The sequence below is a fragment of the Austrofundulus limnaeus genome, unplaced genomic scaffold, assembly GCF_001266775.1.
Source record: "Austrofundulus limnaeus strain Quisiro unplaced genomic scaffold, Austrofundulus_limnaeus-1.0 Scaffold94, whole genome shotgun sequence".
NCBI lineage: Eukaryota > Metazoa > Chordata > Actinopteri > Cyprinodontiformes > Rivulidae > Austrofundulus > Austrofundulus limnaeus.
This window is the reverse complement of record NW_013952496.1, coordinates 340,124-360,931: the sequence shown is the minus strand read 5'-3', so window position 1 is coordinate 360,931 and position 20,808 is coordinate 340,124. Positions and strand designations below refer to the sequence as shown.

At 36.4% G+C, this 20,808-nt stretch overlaps 1 protein-coding gene across 4 annotated transcripts in view; it reads left to right on the top strand.

The window, feature by feature from the left end:
- LOC106520568 (cell adhesion molecule 2) overlaps positions 1-19,623 on the top strand; it is a 161,496-nt gene extending 141,873 nt beyond the window's left edge. For 2 of the 4 annotated variants that reach the window (XM_014012746.1, XM_014012743.1), the window contains 8 exons: positions 3,475-3,627; positions 3,808-3,945; positions 8,216-8,374; positions 8,667-8,757; positions 8,923-9,101; positions 14,751-14,777; positions 17,130-17,252; positions 17,347-19,623. In XM_014012746.1, coding sequence (XP_013868200.1) covers positions 3,475-3,627; positions 3,808-3,945; positions 8,216-8,374; positions 8,667-8,757; positions 8,923-9,101; positions 14,751-14,777; positions 17,130-17,252; positions 17,347-17,465 — 989 coding nt within the window. In that variant the 3' untranslated portion in view covers positions 17,466-19,623. The remainder of the gene's footprint in view (positions 1-3,474; positions 3,628-3,807; positions 3,946-8,215; positions 8,375-8,666; positions 8,758-8,922; positions 9,102-14,750; positions 14,778-17,129; positions 17,253-17,346) is intronic. The other 2 variants (XM_014012745.1, XM_014012747.1) reach the window with 2 other exon arrangements.
- The last annotated feature ends 1,185 nt before the right edge of the window (positions 19,624-20,808 follow it).

The window sequence follows — 20,808 nt, the reverse complement described above, 5'->3', positions numbered from 1 at the left end:
TTCGGAATGCAATAGTCCCATTTCCATATAAGGTATGGGACTGACGGAAAGGTCTGTCACCGCCCCGTTCTGCATGCTGCAGCAAAGTGTACTTGAAACCACACACTGGAAGAAAAACAGGAAATGGATCCGTATATATACAGAATCTTCAATACCTGAGTTCGCCCCCTGCTGACCTATGGCTGAATCACCGGCATTCAGACAAAGACCTTAATCTAATGGTTTTAAAACGGTTCACTTATGTGTTGTTATGATTCGGACATGTATCTACCCTATTTAATTGACACATAATATAACAAACATTAAAAAGGTATTATAAAATAAGGAAACCCTAATACTCTGGTGTTGTTTATAATATCAGTACTGAGTTATAATAACTATAAATTTCTTCAGCATGAAGCTCAAAAAAACTATGTTCAGCATGTTTGCTCTATCCATCCATTTTCCTTACATACTCTTTTTTTCAGTTTCAAAAATAACTAATTCTCTTTTTGCTGCTATGGTTATCCAAATGAACAATAGAAAATGAGATTTAAATATGTTTTCTGAAATGATATCTGATTTTTATTTATATATTTTTACTATTATTTTATATTTATTTTATGAAAACGTACCAAGGGAACAGTTCTAAAGGAACTTGGGAAATTTCAATGTCATTTTTAATCATTTTTGACAACGCTAAATGTGTTGCAGCAGACATCCTCTTAAGCTGATCACACCTACTGGAATAAGCTGCAAAATTTCACTGTGAACTCCTACAGATTTTAGGCAGCTTGTCATTTTACCAGAAAAAAAAGGAAAGAGGAAACAGCAGGTTTCCATCAACAAATCCCTGTTACAGAACAGAGACAAAACATTTATCAGCATCTCAAAGGTGTTTGCACTTCAAGAAACAAGGGGCTATAAGAAGAAAAGCTGGCCTCCTTTTTCCCCCCTCTTTTTTTCTTTATGCGTTTCTGAGATAGAGGGATATAGGCCATGAGAAGTGTGTCATCTTGTTCACAGCTTTGATCCTCCCTGTCTGTAATTCCATATCTTCAGTTCCTGTGCAGTGTTTGCTTAGACCTCATCACCTCTGCATTGCATCCATCCACGAAAGGCTTTGCTGTTTTCTGCTGAAGCCTCTGGGCATTTCCAAGCTGTGTAGTGAGGATGCTTAACTACAAAGAACAGCTTTGTTTCAGGATGATGTTCTCAACAGTCGGACTATCAAATGTTTGTATTAAACCTCGTAGCACATAATAAGCTAGTGCCTGATGGCACAGCTTGTTATTAAATTTTAATTGTAGCTTGAAGATTGTTTTATTTACTCTTTATTCTTCTAAAATTAAATGCCTTTATTAGCAAACTTCTTTCGTGAGTCAGTCTTTCTTCATTTTTAGCATCTGTGTGAATATACGATAATGATCATCAAATAATATGGCATAACATAATGAAGAGTAGTATGGCTGATAATCAGCTGTGTCTGTGGAAAATCTCATAACCATTTTAGCCAATTTAATTTAATTGTGCATCCTGTGTCAGCTGTTTATGTTTATCCTTTAAATCAAAAGCCTGTCTTGATCCTGCACAACACCTTTCATCGACTAAAATAATTAAATCTTGATCAGCAACTTCTCCTGCAGCATTTTGCCAGTTTTTTTTTCTATACTGAGTCCAGTTCAATAGAGTTCAAATTACCTCACACGAAAGAAGGTCTCGGGAGAGAGCTGGTCAAGCCTAAAGGGATTTTGGATTAAGAATGTGTAATTTATTCAACAAAGAGCACTTTGCCTCCTGCCCTCTGTGGTTGGTCTCAAACTTGAACAGTAAGAGCAGGTGACTTTGAATTTAAAACTGTAAAAGAGATGACAGGTATGAAATGACCCTATTCAGTTAAAACCTGGGTTTTTTAGGTTTATGGAGGAGTAATCACATTTATATGCACACCGGAGAAGAATTCCAGCAGAGAAATCCAGCTCAAAAGGGTTTTAATTCATGATATGTTGTAAGTATTAGTAATATTGAAGCACCTTTTTAGGTTAACATCAGCCCTGTTCCTTTGTTTTACATTAAATAATTTGATTGATGTAAATTTTCTGGTTTAAATTATATCAAGAAATTATATCAAGAACATTTAAACAATTTTTAAAAGTATAATTTAAAAGGTTATTTTTACTTTAATTTTATTTTTGCTTCAATTCAGTACCATTTTTTATAATTCTATACGATTGTCACCTTGAAATACTAATTGAAACATACTGTATGTCAATTATTCAAAATGTCCTTATTTCTTAGGCTTTTTTATGGTTATTATTATTTCTTAGGCTTTTTCCACGATGTAGTTCTGATGGAATTGGTTTTTATTTATTGTTCTTTAACTGTAGGCCATGAGGAATTACAGTAAGAAGATATGAAGTCTAGTATATCTTAAAAGATGCATATCATCTGTCATCTTTTCATTTCAAAGTTTTCATGCCAAAGTGTTTTATTTTGAGAAATGACAATGTTGTAGCCACTTTGTTTAAACGTTGTGAAAGACATTTTGCACAATCTTCCATGATAATTTAAGATCTTGTGAAATGTGTTGGCGCTCATACGTTGCGAATGATTTTCACCTAATTTTAGCTCAGTTTATATTAAACTGACTGAAGTATAGCAATTTTTGTGTTTGCTAATGTTAATTAACTTGGGCAGCCTTTGTGAAATAGGGATGATCCATCAGCAGGTAGTCAAATATAATAACAATAAAATGCCACGTTGACAACCAAGTCACTTACTTATATGAGCAAGTATAAATGCACCATTTTGCCGTAATAAATGATGAATATGCTTTCTGTAACCTTCTGCTAATATTACTTAAGGTTACGTAAGGTTAAAGGGGTCCAGACCCACCCAACCTGGGATTTTTGCCTATGATTGGTTGTGACAGCCATCTTAAATTAGATTGACTTTAAAAGTAAATAAACTGCATGTTTACTTTTTGAAAATATCGTTAAAATTTGTCTGCTGGTTCATGAAATATTTTTCTAATACAAAAGACAAACAAACATAGAGACAGAAGCAAAAACAGGATTACCCTGTCACCTTTGGCAGTGAGCAATAAAAATGTCCCATGCACCTTTTGCTAAATGTGTTAAAGTGTAAATCGATATTTGGGAAACATCTGATTATCAGAATAAATGTATAAAAATGTAGGATTTCAGATCCTATGCTTCAGCTCTGTTCATTGAGGCCTTTTGTACTTGTACTGAAAAATCCCTTCAGCCTAGCATTCAGTCATAAAGATGGTGTTTCAAACCGATGGCTCTGGAATGTGTTTGCAGCATTTGACAACTATTTTATTTGAAATAACTTAAAGCACCTTGAGTTTCCAGCTTCAGTCTGGTAAAGGTCAAATGGATCACAAATGGCATCTCTATGCTAGATTCCTGGATTTATTGTGAATTTGCTTAACATTATGTTTTTTCCTGTGCTAATTTTATCCCCATGTAGCACTGAGGGATCACAGAATTGAACTGGTGCGAGCCTCGTCACAAGAGCTCACCATTAGAATCAATGATGTCAGCCTGTCAGACGAGGGCCAGTACACGTGCTCGCTCTTCACCATGCCTGTCAAGACCACCAAGGCCTTCCTCACTGTTCTGGGTGAGCATGCCCATTTAAAAGAAAGTTTCCCAGGCCAGTTATTTGTGGTTATATATATTTTTTTGTTTGCATTCTGACACTTGACACAAACACTTTATTTGATTTTAATAAATACATAAATAAATACACCCGTACATAAAACCATATCCAGTATAGTAATTATATTTGTGTGCAAAACAGGAGTGCCAAGTCGACCAGAGATCACAGGATTTGCCAAGCCAGCCATGGAAAAGGACGTAATCACCCTGACATGCACCACATCAGGCAGCAAACCTGCTGCCAACATCCGGTGGTTCCGAAATGACAAGGAGGTCCAAGGTAAGCTTATGGCATGGATTTAACAGAGCATTGTATCCTCTGTTACAGCTTGTGGCCCCTGGGAGACACCCTTACTGTCAAGTCATTCAACTGCTGCATTCCTTTGTGCACATATTTATGCTCCGTTCCACTGGCCTGGGCATCATTGCTGTCCTTGTAAGCTGCCAGATGTTGCTGAACTGATCACGAAACCGAATGAGATAGACAAAAAAATTTATTTTCATTCCAAAGTTAAATTCAGATTGTTAAATGCAGCAAAAATACTTGTAAATATAAAATTGTAAATATTTCTGCAAACAAGTATACAGCAAAAAAAAAAAAAAATCACAAATGGCAAAAGTAAAGGCCTAGCATTCCTTTGAAGGAATGCAGATTGCTCAGCCACAGAGTTTTACACTAAGACCATCTTTTCATGACACACACACACACAGACATGGGTAAACTGTCACCTGACAGCAGGTGATAAACGTAGAAACAGCACATCAGGCAGATGAGACAGTGAATTCTGAGCTTAACTTAAACCAGCTCAGGTTTTCGGTGGTTAAACAGTACCTCATAAGTTTCTTCTTTTTGAACTGTGTAAAGTTCCATGCATTTTATTTTTAAAACTCCTGTCCTGGAATTGTTTCTGCTTTAAAAAAAACTAAATTCATGAGAAAAAAAAAACAATAGCTATTGAGTGTTCTTCCCTTGCTTCATGACAGAGATGTGCTGCACCAGGCTCTTTAATATAATGGTGCCTGCTGTGGAGGCTCACTGTGACAGTTGCTCTTTATAGAAGATTTGCACCAGAGAGTTTTTTTCTTGGTGGTTCTGTCTGTGTCTGCCCAACATGGCATGATGATTGATGGGAGAAGGGCTGAGATATGAAGTTTTCTTGTTGAAATGACATGCACGTAGCTTCCTGAAAGGCCAGTGGAGAGCTGGCACACAGCATCACAACCTGACTTGCTGTCCATCTCAAGAGGCACTGAGATCTCTTTTGTACTTTATTTTTATATAAAAAAGCACAATTTAAGATAAACCTTAAATCTCAAAAATCTGTATTCTTGGTATATAAGATGTGTTTCCTTACATTTACTGCATATCTGATGGCAGAAATGGCATCTATGTGAGCTGAGTGAGCGCTATATCTCTGAAAAGGATCAGGCACCAAGTCTGCATCAATATGGTGTCTGGTATGCAGGTGTGTTTTATTAGTTTTGCTTATAGGTGCTGTTCGGGCAAACAGATCCGTATGCAAAAGTGATAAAGAACACTGCAGAAACTGGAGGTCTTGACTTCAAAACCTAATTTCCATGTCAAAGTGTCAAAGATGGGGAATGTCAATCAGTGCTCCAGGATCTTTTTTTTTTTTTTTTTTTTTTTTTGGGTGCAGCTTTAAAGCTTTCTTTAGTGAGCATGTGCTAGGAGCAGTATGTTTTGCCATTGGTTCCTCTGTGGAAGATTGTTGCCGCCAGTGTCTGCTGTCAGTCAAATTTATCCCCGCTGGGGGACCAGTGTATAAAACTCCAAAGACGACAGCAGGTGTAATAGCAAAAAGAAGTCGCATTTATTTCATGCTCTGATGATTTTTTTTTTGACAATTTATATTAGAACACTGCAATGCAAACCTCAAAGTGCAACTGTCATCTAAAGTAAAGTAATTTGTTTACCGAGTATAGAGATATACAAATTTTTTGTGTTGCTGAATGGCAGCTAGGCTTCAATTTATGATCTGCTGATTAAAAATCCACCCACCACCGTCCCCCTCTGCATACAATAAGTTTATTTTCTCTGTAACACAAAGACAAATAACAGTTTTCTGTTCAGAGTAAGGTCAGATATTATTGCCTTGAAATCCAGACAATTAAGAATGACGATGTAAAATTTGCCTCCTTCATTTTCAATCTGACAACACCAATTTTTCTGAGAACAATTGCAGTTTGCTTTTACACATTTTAATAAAAATATTTTCATAAGTTTTACCTTTACAGCTAAATATAATGCTTCATTTCTTGTAAAAAATGGTTTGGCTGAAAGAAATCATCCAGTCAATATCTGCACATCTTAAATATGTAAAATAATAAAAGATATATGTAAAAAAATGAGAAAATGTTATTCATTTGACCAAGATATGATTAAATCTTGGTAACCTTAAAGAGACCAGTTGACAGAAGTTGATCCGGTCACCAGACAAGTTGGCTACCTTACAAAGTGTTTTTGAAATTTTCCAACAAAGACTTCCTGGGTGGTTATAAAAAAAAAAACAAAATAAAAATACAAATGTGTTAAAGCATTATATTGTACAATTTTAGTCCTGATTCAGCCAAGAATAAAATATAAAACAATCTCACATATCAAACAGCCTCTGCTCTTACCCTAAAATGACTGGTTATTAGGAATAAATTGATTGAAGAAAGAAAGATTAAATTGATTACTAGAACAATTGCTAAAAAACAGTAAAAGAAAACAGGTAAATGAATTTGAGTTTTACACATGGTTAAACCCAATAATTAAAAGAAGCAAAGTCATAAAATAAAAAATAGATAAGTAAAAAATAACACAATAAATTATTTGAAGTTGCAAAAACTAATTAACAGGTAGAAAACATGTGCTGAAAAAATGTTCTTATTTTAAAAGTACAATTTGAAAATAAAACCGGTTTCATAAAAGGAAAAATTCTGTAACAAAACAAAGTGACACAGAAAACACATTAACAGTAATTATTACAATCTGAGGGGAAACGAGCAATCAATTTGAAGATATGCTAATGTTTAGAAAGGCCTTGACATTTTTTTAAACAATTCAAAGCTTTTCATTGTGGCATCTCATTATTAAAACTGATTCTGGGGAGGTGATCGCAGGAGGACCCACATTTGCCTGAATTCAACTCTGCTGGCCTCGGAAGACGTCGGTACAAAGCAGATGCACCTGGGCATATTCTCATTCTTATGAAACCTGGCACAGTATTCTCTCTGGCGATGCCATCAACCGCCTCGAAAGAGACTGACAGCTTCTCTGTTGCAGCTTCAGTGCTGCAGGCAGCTCAACAAATAAAAGGAGAAGCAGCAGAGATTTGTGTTCAGTGCCACAGAGGTGCTTCCTGTGCCCCCTCTGTACTTTCAGGCACAATTCAGGGCACGTTATTCTCACCTCTAACTGTTGTTGCTTTTGATATTAAAGCTTGTTCGCTTTTTGCAGGCACAAAAATTAGTTTAAATCTGTTTTTAAAACAAGATAATTCCCAAATTTAACCATTTAACTTATTTTATCCAAGTAACAAGTACGTTTGCTCAAAATACACAGTCCAATAGTTTTTTTATGTACAATTTATTTCCTTACGTTAGGACTTTTTAGAGAAAGTATGGTCATTTGATTAATGATGTCTTTATTGTCATTGTACAGAGCACAATGAAATTACATTTAAAAAGTAATACAAAAATTGTCAATAATAAATTGTGCTGTATACCTCAATGTATTAGTACAGTCATGCCCAATAAAATAGTAATATTTTCCAAATAACAAAATCACAGAGAAAATGTGAAATGGAGCTAGTGGAGCAGATCAACCCAAATTATTATATTACATTATTGCAAAGAGCTTTTAGTGTTTAATAAGTTTTTTTTTGTTTGTTTGTTTGTTTGTTTTTTTCTGGGCAACTTGCATTTTTGAGTGAGGAGAGGGGAAAAAATACAGCATCAACAAAGAGGTCTTTCTGAGGCAAGTGTTGGGTAATATCTTTCATTTGCTGTTTACAGAAAAAACATGCCAGAACCCTTAAAGTTACTGGAATATATAACTCCAAAGTAAGCTTCCAACTCTCAACATATAAAAAGTAAATAAAAAAAATCTCAAGCTAAAGGTGAATACCAGGGAATGAAACTGAAACAAAAGAGTGAAAGAAAAGGGAAATTTTGACAACCTCTAAATTTCACCCAACTCTTCAGATGGAGTGTGTCTGATTGTTTGAGTGGGATATTTGAGCGATGGTCCTGGAGGAGCAAACGCACTCAACCAACCGCGGCAACACTCACATAGCCCACCGTTCTTTATTCTACTTTACCTTGACATTCAAAAGGGCAACAATTCTCTCAGTCAAACACAAAAACAGAGGAAAAATAGCACTACAATTTGTAATATCAGAAACAAAAATCATTATTTCTATTTTTTTATTTTCTAACTGTCTTTATAGAAACAATTGCTCATAAAGGGGTTTGCTTGGAACGTTTTTTTTTTACGAGGTATTCATGAGTATTCACAAGCTGGTTTACTTTCTGACACTCTGCAGGGACTATGGAGGTCAATGCCACAGGGAAATCCTTCACAGTGAAGAGTAGCCTCCAGTTCCAGGTGAATAAACAGGATGATGGTGTCGCTTACACCTGCAGTGTGGAGCACGTGTCTCTGTCCAATCCCTACATGACAACTGAGGTCCTGGAGGTCCACTGTGAGTACAGTCAGTCCACAAAGATGGTTTCGGCTTAAGATTGGCATTGAATAGAAATACAAAGATGAAGATTACATTTATGTCTGCATGTTTAGCTTTGCATTTGTGCTGGATTAGTAGTGGATTAGTTTGCAGGTAAGGGATTTGTACAAAAACAGAAAGAGGATATAGGCTAGAGCTAAACGCTACCCAAAGGACAGAGAAGCTTACAGTTTTGCACCATGTCAGTGTTAGAATTAAAGCCTCTAATACAGTAAATCTATAGCGTTGAATTTTGGAAACTTCTTTGCAGATGCTCCCCAACTGGAGATCACACATTCACTGATTCTTCCACAGGAAGGACAGTACTTCAAACTGGAGTGTGTTTCCATAGGCAATCCAATGTAAGTTGCAACGTATTTTCAGTATTTTTGAATACTTGCAAACATTCAAAAGATAAAACCAGGACTAAAGATTGGATTCCTTTTCATTTGTTCTTTGTGCAGTTTGCTCATTGTAAACCCTTGAAAATGAGCTAAAACAAAGCAATGACTACATATTTTTTGCAGACCAGAACCAGTACTGTGGTCCAAAGATGGAGGAGAACTGCCAGACATTGAGCGCATGATTGTGGAGGGCAGAGAACTAACCATCACCATACTAAATAAAACAGACAATGGCACATACCGCTGTGAGGCCAGCAACCACATGGGCACCAGCTTTGCTGAATATTTGTTGTTTGTATATGGTGGGTATTTCACAGAGAGCTTATGTTGAGTGTGATCAGTTTTCTTGTAGCATCACGTGCACTGGTTTACATCCTACCTTGTACTAACTCACAATCGATGTTCATTACAAAGATCAAAAAAATTGCAGGAGTGCATTTAGCTTGTACAGAGTTACAAATCTAATTACCAGCCTTTTATTTAACAGCTTTCAATAAGGAAATATAGAAAAGTTCAGCATTTACTGGAAGTCTCTGACAAGTTTAATTAAATTTAAGCTCAGCCCTAGCTTTTGGCATCGTGGTTTGCTTACATATGACATATAGTTTTCTTATATTTAAAAACTTAGTTTATTTCATATTAATGTTACAAAATCCATTGTCTTTATGTATTATAAATGTTTAATATTGAGAAAGACCCATTTAGGCAGTTTATTTTGTTTTATTTTATTTTATTTTTTTTTTACTTTTGTTGAGGTACCTCACTGTTTTAAATAGAAACTGTAGAACCAAAGCCACATGAACTCTTTGGGTGATGCCACTGTTTTTGGAGGCACTACAGAGATAATTAGGAAAGTGTAGAAAAAAGCTGCCTGTCAAAAGGAAAAGTATGCCTTCTAACGAGTGGTTGGTGTTGTCAGAGGGTTTATTTTAACACAGACATGGTGCCTTAATTTTACCACACAGTTAGTGAATGTTCATCTAAGTCTTCTGGTTAAAAAAGGGATGAATGATGGTTAAACGTATGGTGCTAGTTCCTTAGAGTATCAACATGCCATATTCAAATATAAATATAAGAATACTGTTACTTTTAGGTGTTATCATTTTTATGGTTCAAATTATAGAAAACTAAACAGCTAAGAAATGATCATCACTAGTCAGCAGACTTGTACTCCAGCACATTTTCAGAGCTTATTACACCTTTCAAATATTGATTTGGCATTCTACAGTTTAATTGTTTACTTACAACTTATATAACTGCCTATAAGTGCATAGTTTCTGGATTATTTTTGTGGGGGAAAATGTAAAAGAAAATTGTTAGATTTTGTACACTTCAGTTTTAGATTTGTCATGCCTGATAAATTATTCATTACCAAAACAATGAATGAGCTGAGAGAACAAAGACAGTAGATATGTCATTCATGTTTATAGCATTTATCAAATGCAGTTATATAAAAAGGAGCAAAAACATTAAAAGAAGAGAAAATGTTTGAATTAACTAGTTTGTTTTTTTGCTGGTTGATGTTTACAGTCCTACAAAAGAGCACAGTTTATTTGAAGCAATTCTTATCCTTGGGATTTTTTTGGACTCTCAAACAGTTAGGCTACTTGATGCATGGCCATGTATTTGTGAAATTTTAACTACGGATGTTCTGGGATGAGAAAAAGGAAAGCGGAGAACAAGGACGATGGCATACTCCGTGCTTTCAGCTTATGTTATCTGTGTCTCCTGTTTCAATACGCTCATTAAATAGTAGTAGACAAAAACTCTGTATAATCTATATTATACTGTTGTATTTAGCTACCCTGTGGCGGTTTAAAGTTCTATTTGTCTAATTTCTCAGCCAACTTTAAGATATTTGCTCTATTAAAAAAACTTGTTGTCTGGGACTGAAATGTCAGAATCAGAATCAGTTTTATTGTCATTCACACACAACATCAAAGATGCAATGCAGAATGAGCTGGTTTCTTTTTTTCCTTTTTTGTGTGTGAAAATAACTGAGGGGGACAAAATGAACCTGAAACCTTTAGAAGCACTCTCCCACTAAATACAAAGGTCCTGGTTGCTAGGGAAAATGAAAAATTGAGCTAAGCAGGTAAAAGATGTGTGAGACAGGCTCATTTCCACTGATGATGACACTCATTCTTCAGAGCTACATTGTGTCTGGCTGAATACTCACCCGGCCTTTTTGGATCATCTCAGACTCTAAACCTAATTTGCTAATGACAAGAAAGCTGAGAAGCCATAAATGTCACCCATCTGCCACAATTTATCACTGTCTGAAATTACCCTCCCTAATAAACTGGCTTGGACACACCTAAGAAACAGCACAAGACATTAGGACTGTTGAACAGGTACTAGTTCAGTTAAACACACATGAAAGACTATTTAAAAATCTGTAGTCTCACATTTCCCTGTCATTGATCCTGCCTTTTCACAACCCTTTATCTGTATGGGGAACTGTTCACCGAATAATCTACAATTTCTTACAAAAATAGCAAAGACAAAGGCAAAATCTCACAGCACAAGTCATCCATTCTAAAAATCTAAATAAAACATGACCCTTGAAACACTGATGACCTGTCCAGGCTGCGCCATCTCTAGTCGGATGATTGCTGGAGACATGGGCACCAGCTCCAAACCCTGCATGGAAAGATAATAGATGGATGTCTGACTCTTGAGACAGTGTTGAAGCTATTGCAGTTGTATATATTGTTTTTATTCCAGTTTAAAATCACCTCACCAGCCATGCACGGCTGAACTGTTTAATTGTTCTTTAGGTTATGTTATGTTAAGTCTGCTCCCAACAGTGTTTGCTCATTTGTTCCTATTTTAAATTAAGTAAATAATTTTCACCTTCGTGTCTCCATCCCCAGCTCCTCACCTCCAGTTCCCCTACTTTCTCTCTGCCACTCCTCAAATTCAAACAGCACCACATCACATTTATGCAGTCACAGCTGCATTCACAGGTACACTTTCACCCTCACTGAGCCCCAACAGCCCCCGCCACACACGCACAAACACATACACGTACACACACACCTCCCCAACCCATTGAACAATATACTGAACACAAAGCTGATGATTGATGAACTAACAGCCAAGCTTTGAGCTAGAAAATAGCATTGTTTTACTTGATGTATTCAATGCAATCTCTATTTCCTTTTCTTTTTTGCACACAGAACTGTTTTCTTACTATTACAGATTTGTTCAAACATTGCAGGAGTAAGATACTGCATCATTCACTTACTGCTTGTGAACCACTGCACAAATGTATTTGCAGAGGCAGAAAATAGAAAACAAAACAAAACAAAAAATGGTTAGGTTTTTGTTCTCACATTCAAATGTTTCTGTCAGATCTGATGAAAGTACATTATTGTTAGAATGTTTATCAAAATCCCTTGTATTGGAGCAGTGAGCACTAGAGTCTACTGCAGCAGATAATTTCTTTTCTTCAAGCAAAGATACAACAAAGATAATATACTGTGTAACAGCAGGGTGTTACAGTATAAACAAATGGTTATCTTAAGTGGAGAGAAAAACAGGAAGTCCTCAGGTCAAAATGAAACATCTTGTAAGCTTGGGAAGAATGAAAAGATTAAAAATCTTGTGGGGTTTTCAGATCAAGACTGATGGACTAATAAACCAGATATTGTTGTTCACTGACAGAATTTGTGATAGATACAGCAACTCAGCTTAAGGTGGTATCTCATTGGACTGCAGCTGGCTAGCAGCATTAATGAAGGAGTTTCCTGCATGTCTTGTAACTGTTGCAGGATTCTTAATATTCTCACATTAGGAACTACGCACTGGCCACTTTATAAGGTACACCTGTCCAACTGCTCATTTACACGTGTTGAATCAGCCAATCGCATGGCAGCAGCTCAATGCACTAAGGCATGTAGACATGGCCAAGACAATCTCCTGCAGTTCAAACCGGGCATCAGAATGGGGAAGAAAGGTGATTTAAGTGACTTTGAATGTGGTATGATTGTTGGTGCCAGACCAGCTGATCGGAGTATTTCACAAACTGCTGATCTACTGGGATTTTCACCCACAACCATCTCTAGGGTTTACAGAGAATGGTCCGAAAAAGAGAAAATATCCAGTGAGCGGCAGTTCTGTGGGCTGAAATGCCCAGTTGATGCCAGAGGTCAGAGGAGAATGGCCAGACTGGTTGGAGCTGATAGAACGCCAACAGTAACTCAAATAACCACTCGTTACAGCCGAGGTCTGCAGAAGAGCATCTCTGAACACACAACACATCAAACCTTGAGGCGGATGGGCTACAGCAGCAGAAGACCACACCAGGTGCCACTCCTGTCAGCTAAGAACAGGAAACTGAGGCTACAATTCACATAGGCTCTCCAAAATTAGACAACTGAAGATTGGAAAAACGTTGCCTGGTCTGATGAGTCTCGATTTCTGCTGCGACATTCGGATGGTAGGGTCAGAATTTGGCATCAACAACATGAAAGCATGGATCCATCCTGCCTTGTATCAACGGTTCAGGCTGGTGGTGGAGGTGCAATGGTGTGTGGGATATTTTCCGGCCACACTTGGGGCCCATTAGTACAAACTGAGCATGGTGTCAACGCCACAGCCTACCTGAGTATTGTTGCTGACCATGTCCATTCCTTTATGACACAGTGTACCATCTTCTGATGGCTACTTCCAGCAGGATAATGCACCATGTCATAAAGCTGGAATCATCTCAGACTGGTTTCTTGAACAAGACAGTGAGTTCACTGTACTCGAATGGCCTCCACAGTCACCAGATCTCAATCCAATAGAGCACCTTTGGGATGTGGTGAAACAGGAGATTCACATCATGGATGTGCAGCTGACAAATCTGCAGCAAATGGGGGATGCTATTATGTCAATATGGACCAGACTCTCTGAGGAATGCTTCCAGCACCTTGTTGAATCTATGCCATGAAGGATTAAGGCAGTTCTGAAGGCAAAAGGGGGTCCATACCATACCATACCACACCATTTTTATTTATACCAAATATTATACATCTTTATATATACTACCAAGGTGTACCTAATAAAGTGGCCGGTGAGTGTATGTTGCTTGAGTTTTGAATTTATGCAAAAAGGTGCGCAACAACTTTTCTGTTGAAATTGTCACAAAGTTGGTTGGGGTGTCTCCAACTTACCTCAAACAGATTTGAATTTTGCCACGTGTCTCCAATCCATCTCAAGAGTGCTAGAGTTCTGCTTTGACAGAAAACATTGGAAGCAAATGTCAAGGTTTAAAAATAAAACACAGTAATTCTTGATAATAATTATTGGAAAACTGGTCCAAATCTTCATTTCAAAAGTGCACTTCAGTAAATTAAATCATGAACGTGGCAGTTACTGCAAAGCTGGGATCAAAGCATGCCAAAGTGGTGGTAGGTGGGCAATAAAAAAAGCACAGTTTGGCAAATTGTAGAATCAAAAAATAGGCTGTGATGCTCATAAACTGACCACTTAAAATGTGGCTGTGTGTCTCAGTGGTCATTTGCTTGCAAACACTCAGGCTGTAGCTGAAAATACATGTATTTTCTCACAATTTGTTTCTGCAAGTTCAAAAGATTTTTTTTTCACCAACTAGTCTCCAAACAGTGGCAGCTCAATGAGATATCACCTTCAGTTAAAGTGTGCAACAAAAAGTCTACAGTAGAAGAGAATATTTACATGTAAATTTAGGTTCAGGCCTTGAGCTCTGTAAGAAAGTACATCAGTTTGCCTTTTGCTGCTTTTCCAGATAAAATGTCTGTCATTTCAGCTTAGGATGCATTTGGCTCTGACAGTAGGCTTCCCTTTCTGTCACTTCTGCACCCCAAGCTAAGATCATGCTAATCTTTTGTGTTTTGCTTTGAATGTTGTGGTCACCTTTTTATCATGGTGTATTTCCACTCGTCTTCCCTTACTGCTGTCACTGTCTACAACCATGGCAACAGCCAAAGACTTTCCAGGGCCTTCAACAGGTAAATATTCAAGTAAATGATCATTGCAAGCCAAATTTAGTGTGTGTGATGCTGGAGCTGGCTCGGGGTCAGGACACATCATGGCCTCACCCTGCATGAGCCAAATCATCAACATGCATGGATGCTCACTCTGTTGACACCAGCTGCTTTCTCCCCAGCCATGTCACGGACTGCATAAGATATCACACAATGTGTTTTTATTTGAGTTTGTCATTGTCAAATGAAATGGATGGTTCCATTTGAAATGAACTGGGCTGAATATAATATTTGTGGTGTGGCAATGATGCGATCATGTGGGCGTCGAATTGAAATGAAGGTCAAAAGTGTAGTTTTCAGAACTCACATGACATTCTTTTTATAAAATATTTAATATTTATCATACTTTGTGATCATAATTTATATGTGTGGATTTTGGAGGATGAGGTTACAGCAGTTTTATTTTGTGGGTCATATCTGTGCTGTAGAAACTGAAGTCTGAAACTATGTGAGATTGCACCTTTAAAGAAGTGGATGAACACAGGTCTCCAGTTTATTTTTGTTTTAATATCTAAATACTGAATTATTAGTGGCTGAGCTGCCATTGTCTCAATATGAAGTGACTGTATTTTATGATGCTTAGATGTAAAAGTGGGTGGTGGTATGTCACCCTTCTGTTGTGGCATTTGTCAAACCTTTTGTCCTTAAATGAGATTCAGCTTAATATACTGAATTTACAGCATTATTGATTTCCTTGGGTGGTATGCTGGTTATTTTTGAACTAAAAGATGGCACAAACAGCCACATTAGTTCTGCTGCTTAAAATCTATTAGCAATAATGAACTATAAAACGTGTTTGACTGAACTTCTAAAAAAAAGACTATACCTTCTGTTACTAAAAAATCTTGATAATTGTAGGTGGTTTTGAGAACTCATTTACATGCAACATGTTTAGTTATTTTTCAGAGCTTTTCAGATGGGGGGGGGGGTGGTACCTTTTTAAAATTACCTTTGGAGATTGTCAGTAGGGGCCAATAAGTAACAAGTACAATCTACTGGTGGAAAGTGGTTTGGATCTATAAAATGCCAGCAGCATGCCATCCAAAGCAAGCTCATTCTGTGGAACTGGCCTATGCCAATAAACCCACAGTTGTGTGTTTAGTCATTCTTAACGTTGGTGCTGCATAGTTTTTTTTATTTGTAACTGTGTTGTATTTTTAATGTAATTTTTTAGAATATTTTGTTCTTATTACAATTTTATTTTCTAATGTCTCTTTCTTGTTTGTATCAAGATTGAACCAAGAATTTCTTACATGCAAATATTTTTTACAGTGTGTTTGGGAATGTGTATTTATTCAATGTCCTTTGCTTGTGTTTTCAGTATTATTTGATAAGACACATTAAGCAATGCTCATCTCGATGGCAATGTGCACTGTTATCCCTGCTGACAGTCTATCAGCCTATTCACCTGCACAGATCATTATATCCATCAACTTGCAACAAAAATCCAGTTAATGCAATTATTGTTTACCAGCCATTGTTTCAAAGCCTTATGTGTTCACTTGTGAGTCTCTGATTTAAAAAAAAACTAGTGTTTCTATTATGCATGGGGTTTTAAAAAAATCTGCATGTTTCACAACTTCATCTTTTGTTTTAAGTGTCACAATTTAGGATGCCGCAAATGAGGGTGGCATTACTTTAGCAGGTTTGCAGAAACATCCCATGCTGTTATTTCCCAGGTCACTTTGCAAATCTGAGCACAAGCTACAGCCATTCATCAGCTTGAGATAATGAGAGCACAAGAGGTACAGAGTAAAGACACAGCCACCCACAGTTTTATTACAACAAAGACACCAAAGCATGATCCAGCCCGAGAAAGTCCCAGCTCTTGTTCTGCCCTGAGAATGCCTTGTTTTAAATAACGTTAAAACGGAATAAAAAGACACGAGCCTGAGCTGTAAAATGTGAGAATGAGCAAGAAGAAGCATAAAAATGCATGCACAGAGGCTGTGGCAAAATGACCAAGTCATTTCTCCCAGATGAGACTTTGGTTTTTGGGATATGATGGTGCTGGTAATGCCAGTTAGTTTGATTTTGCAGAGCTTAGTGGTTGTGATTATTTCTACTGTTTAGGCAGATTACAGTACAGGCACTTGAAAGCAGCAGGTTCCTCTTAATATGACAGAAACTCATTTGGGAATGTTTGTTTGCAAGCATAAAGTCCCCATCTCTCTCTCTTTCTTTTTCCAGAATAATTGCAGGAGCAAAAATATTTTCTGTCCTCCTTTAATAAATGCTGACAGCTGCATGAAACATAGACACAACATCTTGCAGATAACGTTATTCCTCCTTCCATCTCTCCTTCTCTCCTTTTAGATCCTAACGCTTTAGGACAACATGGACCTGACCATGCTTTAATTGGAGGCGTCGTTGCAGTCGTGGTCTTCATCACCTTGTGTTTGATAATAGTTCTCGGACGATATCTGGCAAGACATAAAGGTAAAAGAGATCACTTCCACTGCTTTTCATTTAAAAGAAAACGTTCTGCACTTTTCATCTGTTGGAGTCCTGGTTTGGTTCTGTGTCTCCACAGGAACATATCTAACACATGAGGCCAAAGGATCAGAAGATGCCCCCGACGCTGACACGGCTATCATCAATGCTGAGGGCAACCATGTGCATGCAGAGGAAAAGAAAGAGTACTTCATTTAGACCTCTTGCCCTTCCTTCTTTGTTTCAGCGTTCAACAAAAGACATGCAATTTTAAGCTGCCTCAGCATCAATACGTGATTCTTTTTATTTAACTGGTTTTTCATTTGTCTGTTCCTAGAAAGCCCATGCTTGGATATGTTGGTTTTCTCTAACTAAATCTCTTTTTTTTTTTGTTACCGATACAAATACACTGTTGGATTAGATTTCAGTTTTCTGGTGCCTAAATGCTGAACGTCTCGCTGCATTTGATTTGTTTTTCAGAACGGCGTTAACATTTTCCCTGATTCTCTTTCTTACTTAACGGTACTCATTGCAAAGAAAGAAATGAAATATATAGAATTTTTTTCTGAATTATATCAAATGATGCACTTTGAAATATTTTTTTTATCCAATACTCGATAAGGTTATTTTGAAATTCTGGTCCAAACTCGATGTAAACCAGGCAGTCAGCTTGAACTGTTGAAAACTATAGGAAAGCTTAGATCACATGATTGAGCTACATCAGGCTAACTGTAGTCTGTGTAAGTAAAGAAATATGGCCGATCAGTTTAATGTTTGATCTATTTTCTCTCATTTTGTTTCCATAGGTCAACAAATGCACATGGTAGACTGCATCTGGTCACAAATTTGCTTACAGATTTCTGATATAGGACACATTTTGGATTTTGTGATTTACTTCAGAATTTTTGTTTTCTCTTATTTTCTGGTCTTCGTGACTTTTCAATGAGTACCTTGAATGTGTTATGATATTTTTCAGCCAATTTTGTTTATTAAAAATGAACAGCAGATCTGCTCCATCTCCAGATAAACTTAAATTTTATTTTTTAAACTGTTTTGCTTACTTTACTGTCACAAATTTATTTTGGGGGGATAAAGCAATGCTAATGAATGTTACCTGGTCTTTTTCCCACCATAGCCATAAAGCAAACATTTAATAAATTATTTAAATAAAACTAAATGGGTAAAACAAAATGTAGACACACAATCTATACAACTGGCTCTAGGAGAACTCCTCTTTCTCTTGTCATAAACTCTCGTTTGCTTTTTGTTGTTGCTCATGCTGTTGATTTTTTTTAACAAAGTTAGAAAATTAAAGCACAAAATGAGAAGACTAAACTTAGATGGAAAACACATGAACTGTATCTTGTCTCAGGATTCATTATGAGTCTAAACGGATGGAGTCAGACATGTAATGAAGATTTTAGTTACTGTAATGGATGAGAAACTTTAATTTTGGTTGGCTACACAAACTGAATTAATTGATCTTTGTGGTGATGAAGGGCGGGTGTTCATATTATTTATGTTGAATTTTACTGAACAACTATGCTTAATGTGTGAATATTGCTGTAAAATACTTTGCTAATGTGATTATTGGTGAACAACATTGTTGAATCTTGGGATCCCTGGCACATTACATTTTGTATATTAGCAGATAGTATTTAAAGTATTTCACGTCCTGATTTTTTTTCTTTACCTTTATCTAAGCAGAGTTTGATTTACCACAAGACATGTAAGTATTTCAGTAAAAGAAAGAAGAGCACTGGTGAAAGCTTTTGATATAAAATCACATCCATTCCTGTCACTTTGATGAGTGTTTTCACAATTTTGAAGATTTCTTCAAACAGGGATTCTGATAAACTGCGTAAAATGGAAAAAAAATCAATATATATGTATTTATTATTATCATGACTTATTGACATTTATCATACGATATTAAATTGATTCGTATTATTGTTGTTAATACTAAAGTAGTTGTCTGACACTAACTTTTTTCAATTCTGTAACTTATCATGGAAAAAAAAAAGCAGTACAAGGATCACCGTTATGGCCTTTGAGTTTGCTGCAAACAGTACTGACATGTTGAGGCATTGGTGAATCAAATTTCTTCTAACTGTATATATTCATTGTATCAAAGACATTGAACCACATAGCCAATGCTCATACATGTTACTTTGTTAGTTCAATATGATGCTATAAATAAGTCATTTTGTACAAAGATTTTAATTGCTGTAATTAATTTGCTTTTTATGGAGGATGTTTGAGATTTCTTTTCTCAGTATTGAATAGTCATTTTTCAACTATGCCACTGTAAAAACAAAAACAAAAGGGGGGAAAAATGAGAGCCAAAGTGCGAATTAAAATATGAACAACTTAAAAACTGCCGTCTTGTTGTGACTACATATGCACTCTGAAATGAGCTCAAGATCAAAGCTTTATGGTGGTGAATTACAGGGCTATTACCTGCAGTCATAATATCAGTCTTTACATCCACGGGTGAAAGGAGCACATTTTGATTGACAGCACTTGAACCACAGCTGCACTGCAATTGTTATTCTGTGCAACGGTTAGGCATTACTCGACTTGCAGAAATAATTTATATATGCAATCTAACTTTAGGAAAAACTAGGAAAAGGAAACATGAGCACCATCAGGAAGATTCTCATGCTTACAAGATGTGATTTTACTACTATAATGGGTGGAAAAAAAGTTAGTTTTTTTTTTTAAACTGGACACTGCTTTTACTTTCACCAAAGTAAATTTATGTGCTGAATACATATTTGTTAATCTTTTTTATTTTTTTCTGATAAGTTTCTAAAGAGATCAATCCATCTGTAACAAAACTAAATGTGATGTAGCATAAAATCCCCAAAGAGAGAAAAGAAATAAATGTAGGATGCAAAACAAAGTAAATACTAAAAATACTATGGTGGAAAAAAAAAATCCACCCATCATCTACAGGTTTATTTGGCCATGCCATCATCAAAAACTGTAGGATCCTGATGGGATTTAAATGTTACAGATTTTTGGTCTACATAAAAATTTATTTTACACACACCATAATTAGGAAATGCATGAGAAATATATTAATATAATGTACAAAAAGAAATAAATTAAAAGCTCAATATTCCTTTGAGGAATTCATATCTCCCACTGTCTTCCAGTTTAGATTAAGACTAAATATTGAGAAAATATTGAGCTGGAGCCGTTTTGATCAGCTGTCAAAATGTTGAGTGTCATGCACTATTGTGAGATGTCATCCTCAAACTATGTGTTGTGGATGACTCTGCTACCACATGAAATTTTAGCGCTACACACCTTGAAAAGACTATTAAAGCCATTTTGGGTCTGAGGTGGTGTATTTTGTAGATGTGCATCCAATTATTACTTTTGGAAAGTTTGATTAAAATTAATCCAGTGATTCTTGAGTTATTTTGCTAACAAACAAACAGGGTTTACTCCTGAAGTTGATGTTAAAGTTTTAAGCAAAGATCTAAGCAATTGGTGACACATCGCCTTTTGGTGGTGGATGATAACAAAAGCACATTCCACCACAGGAAATTAC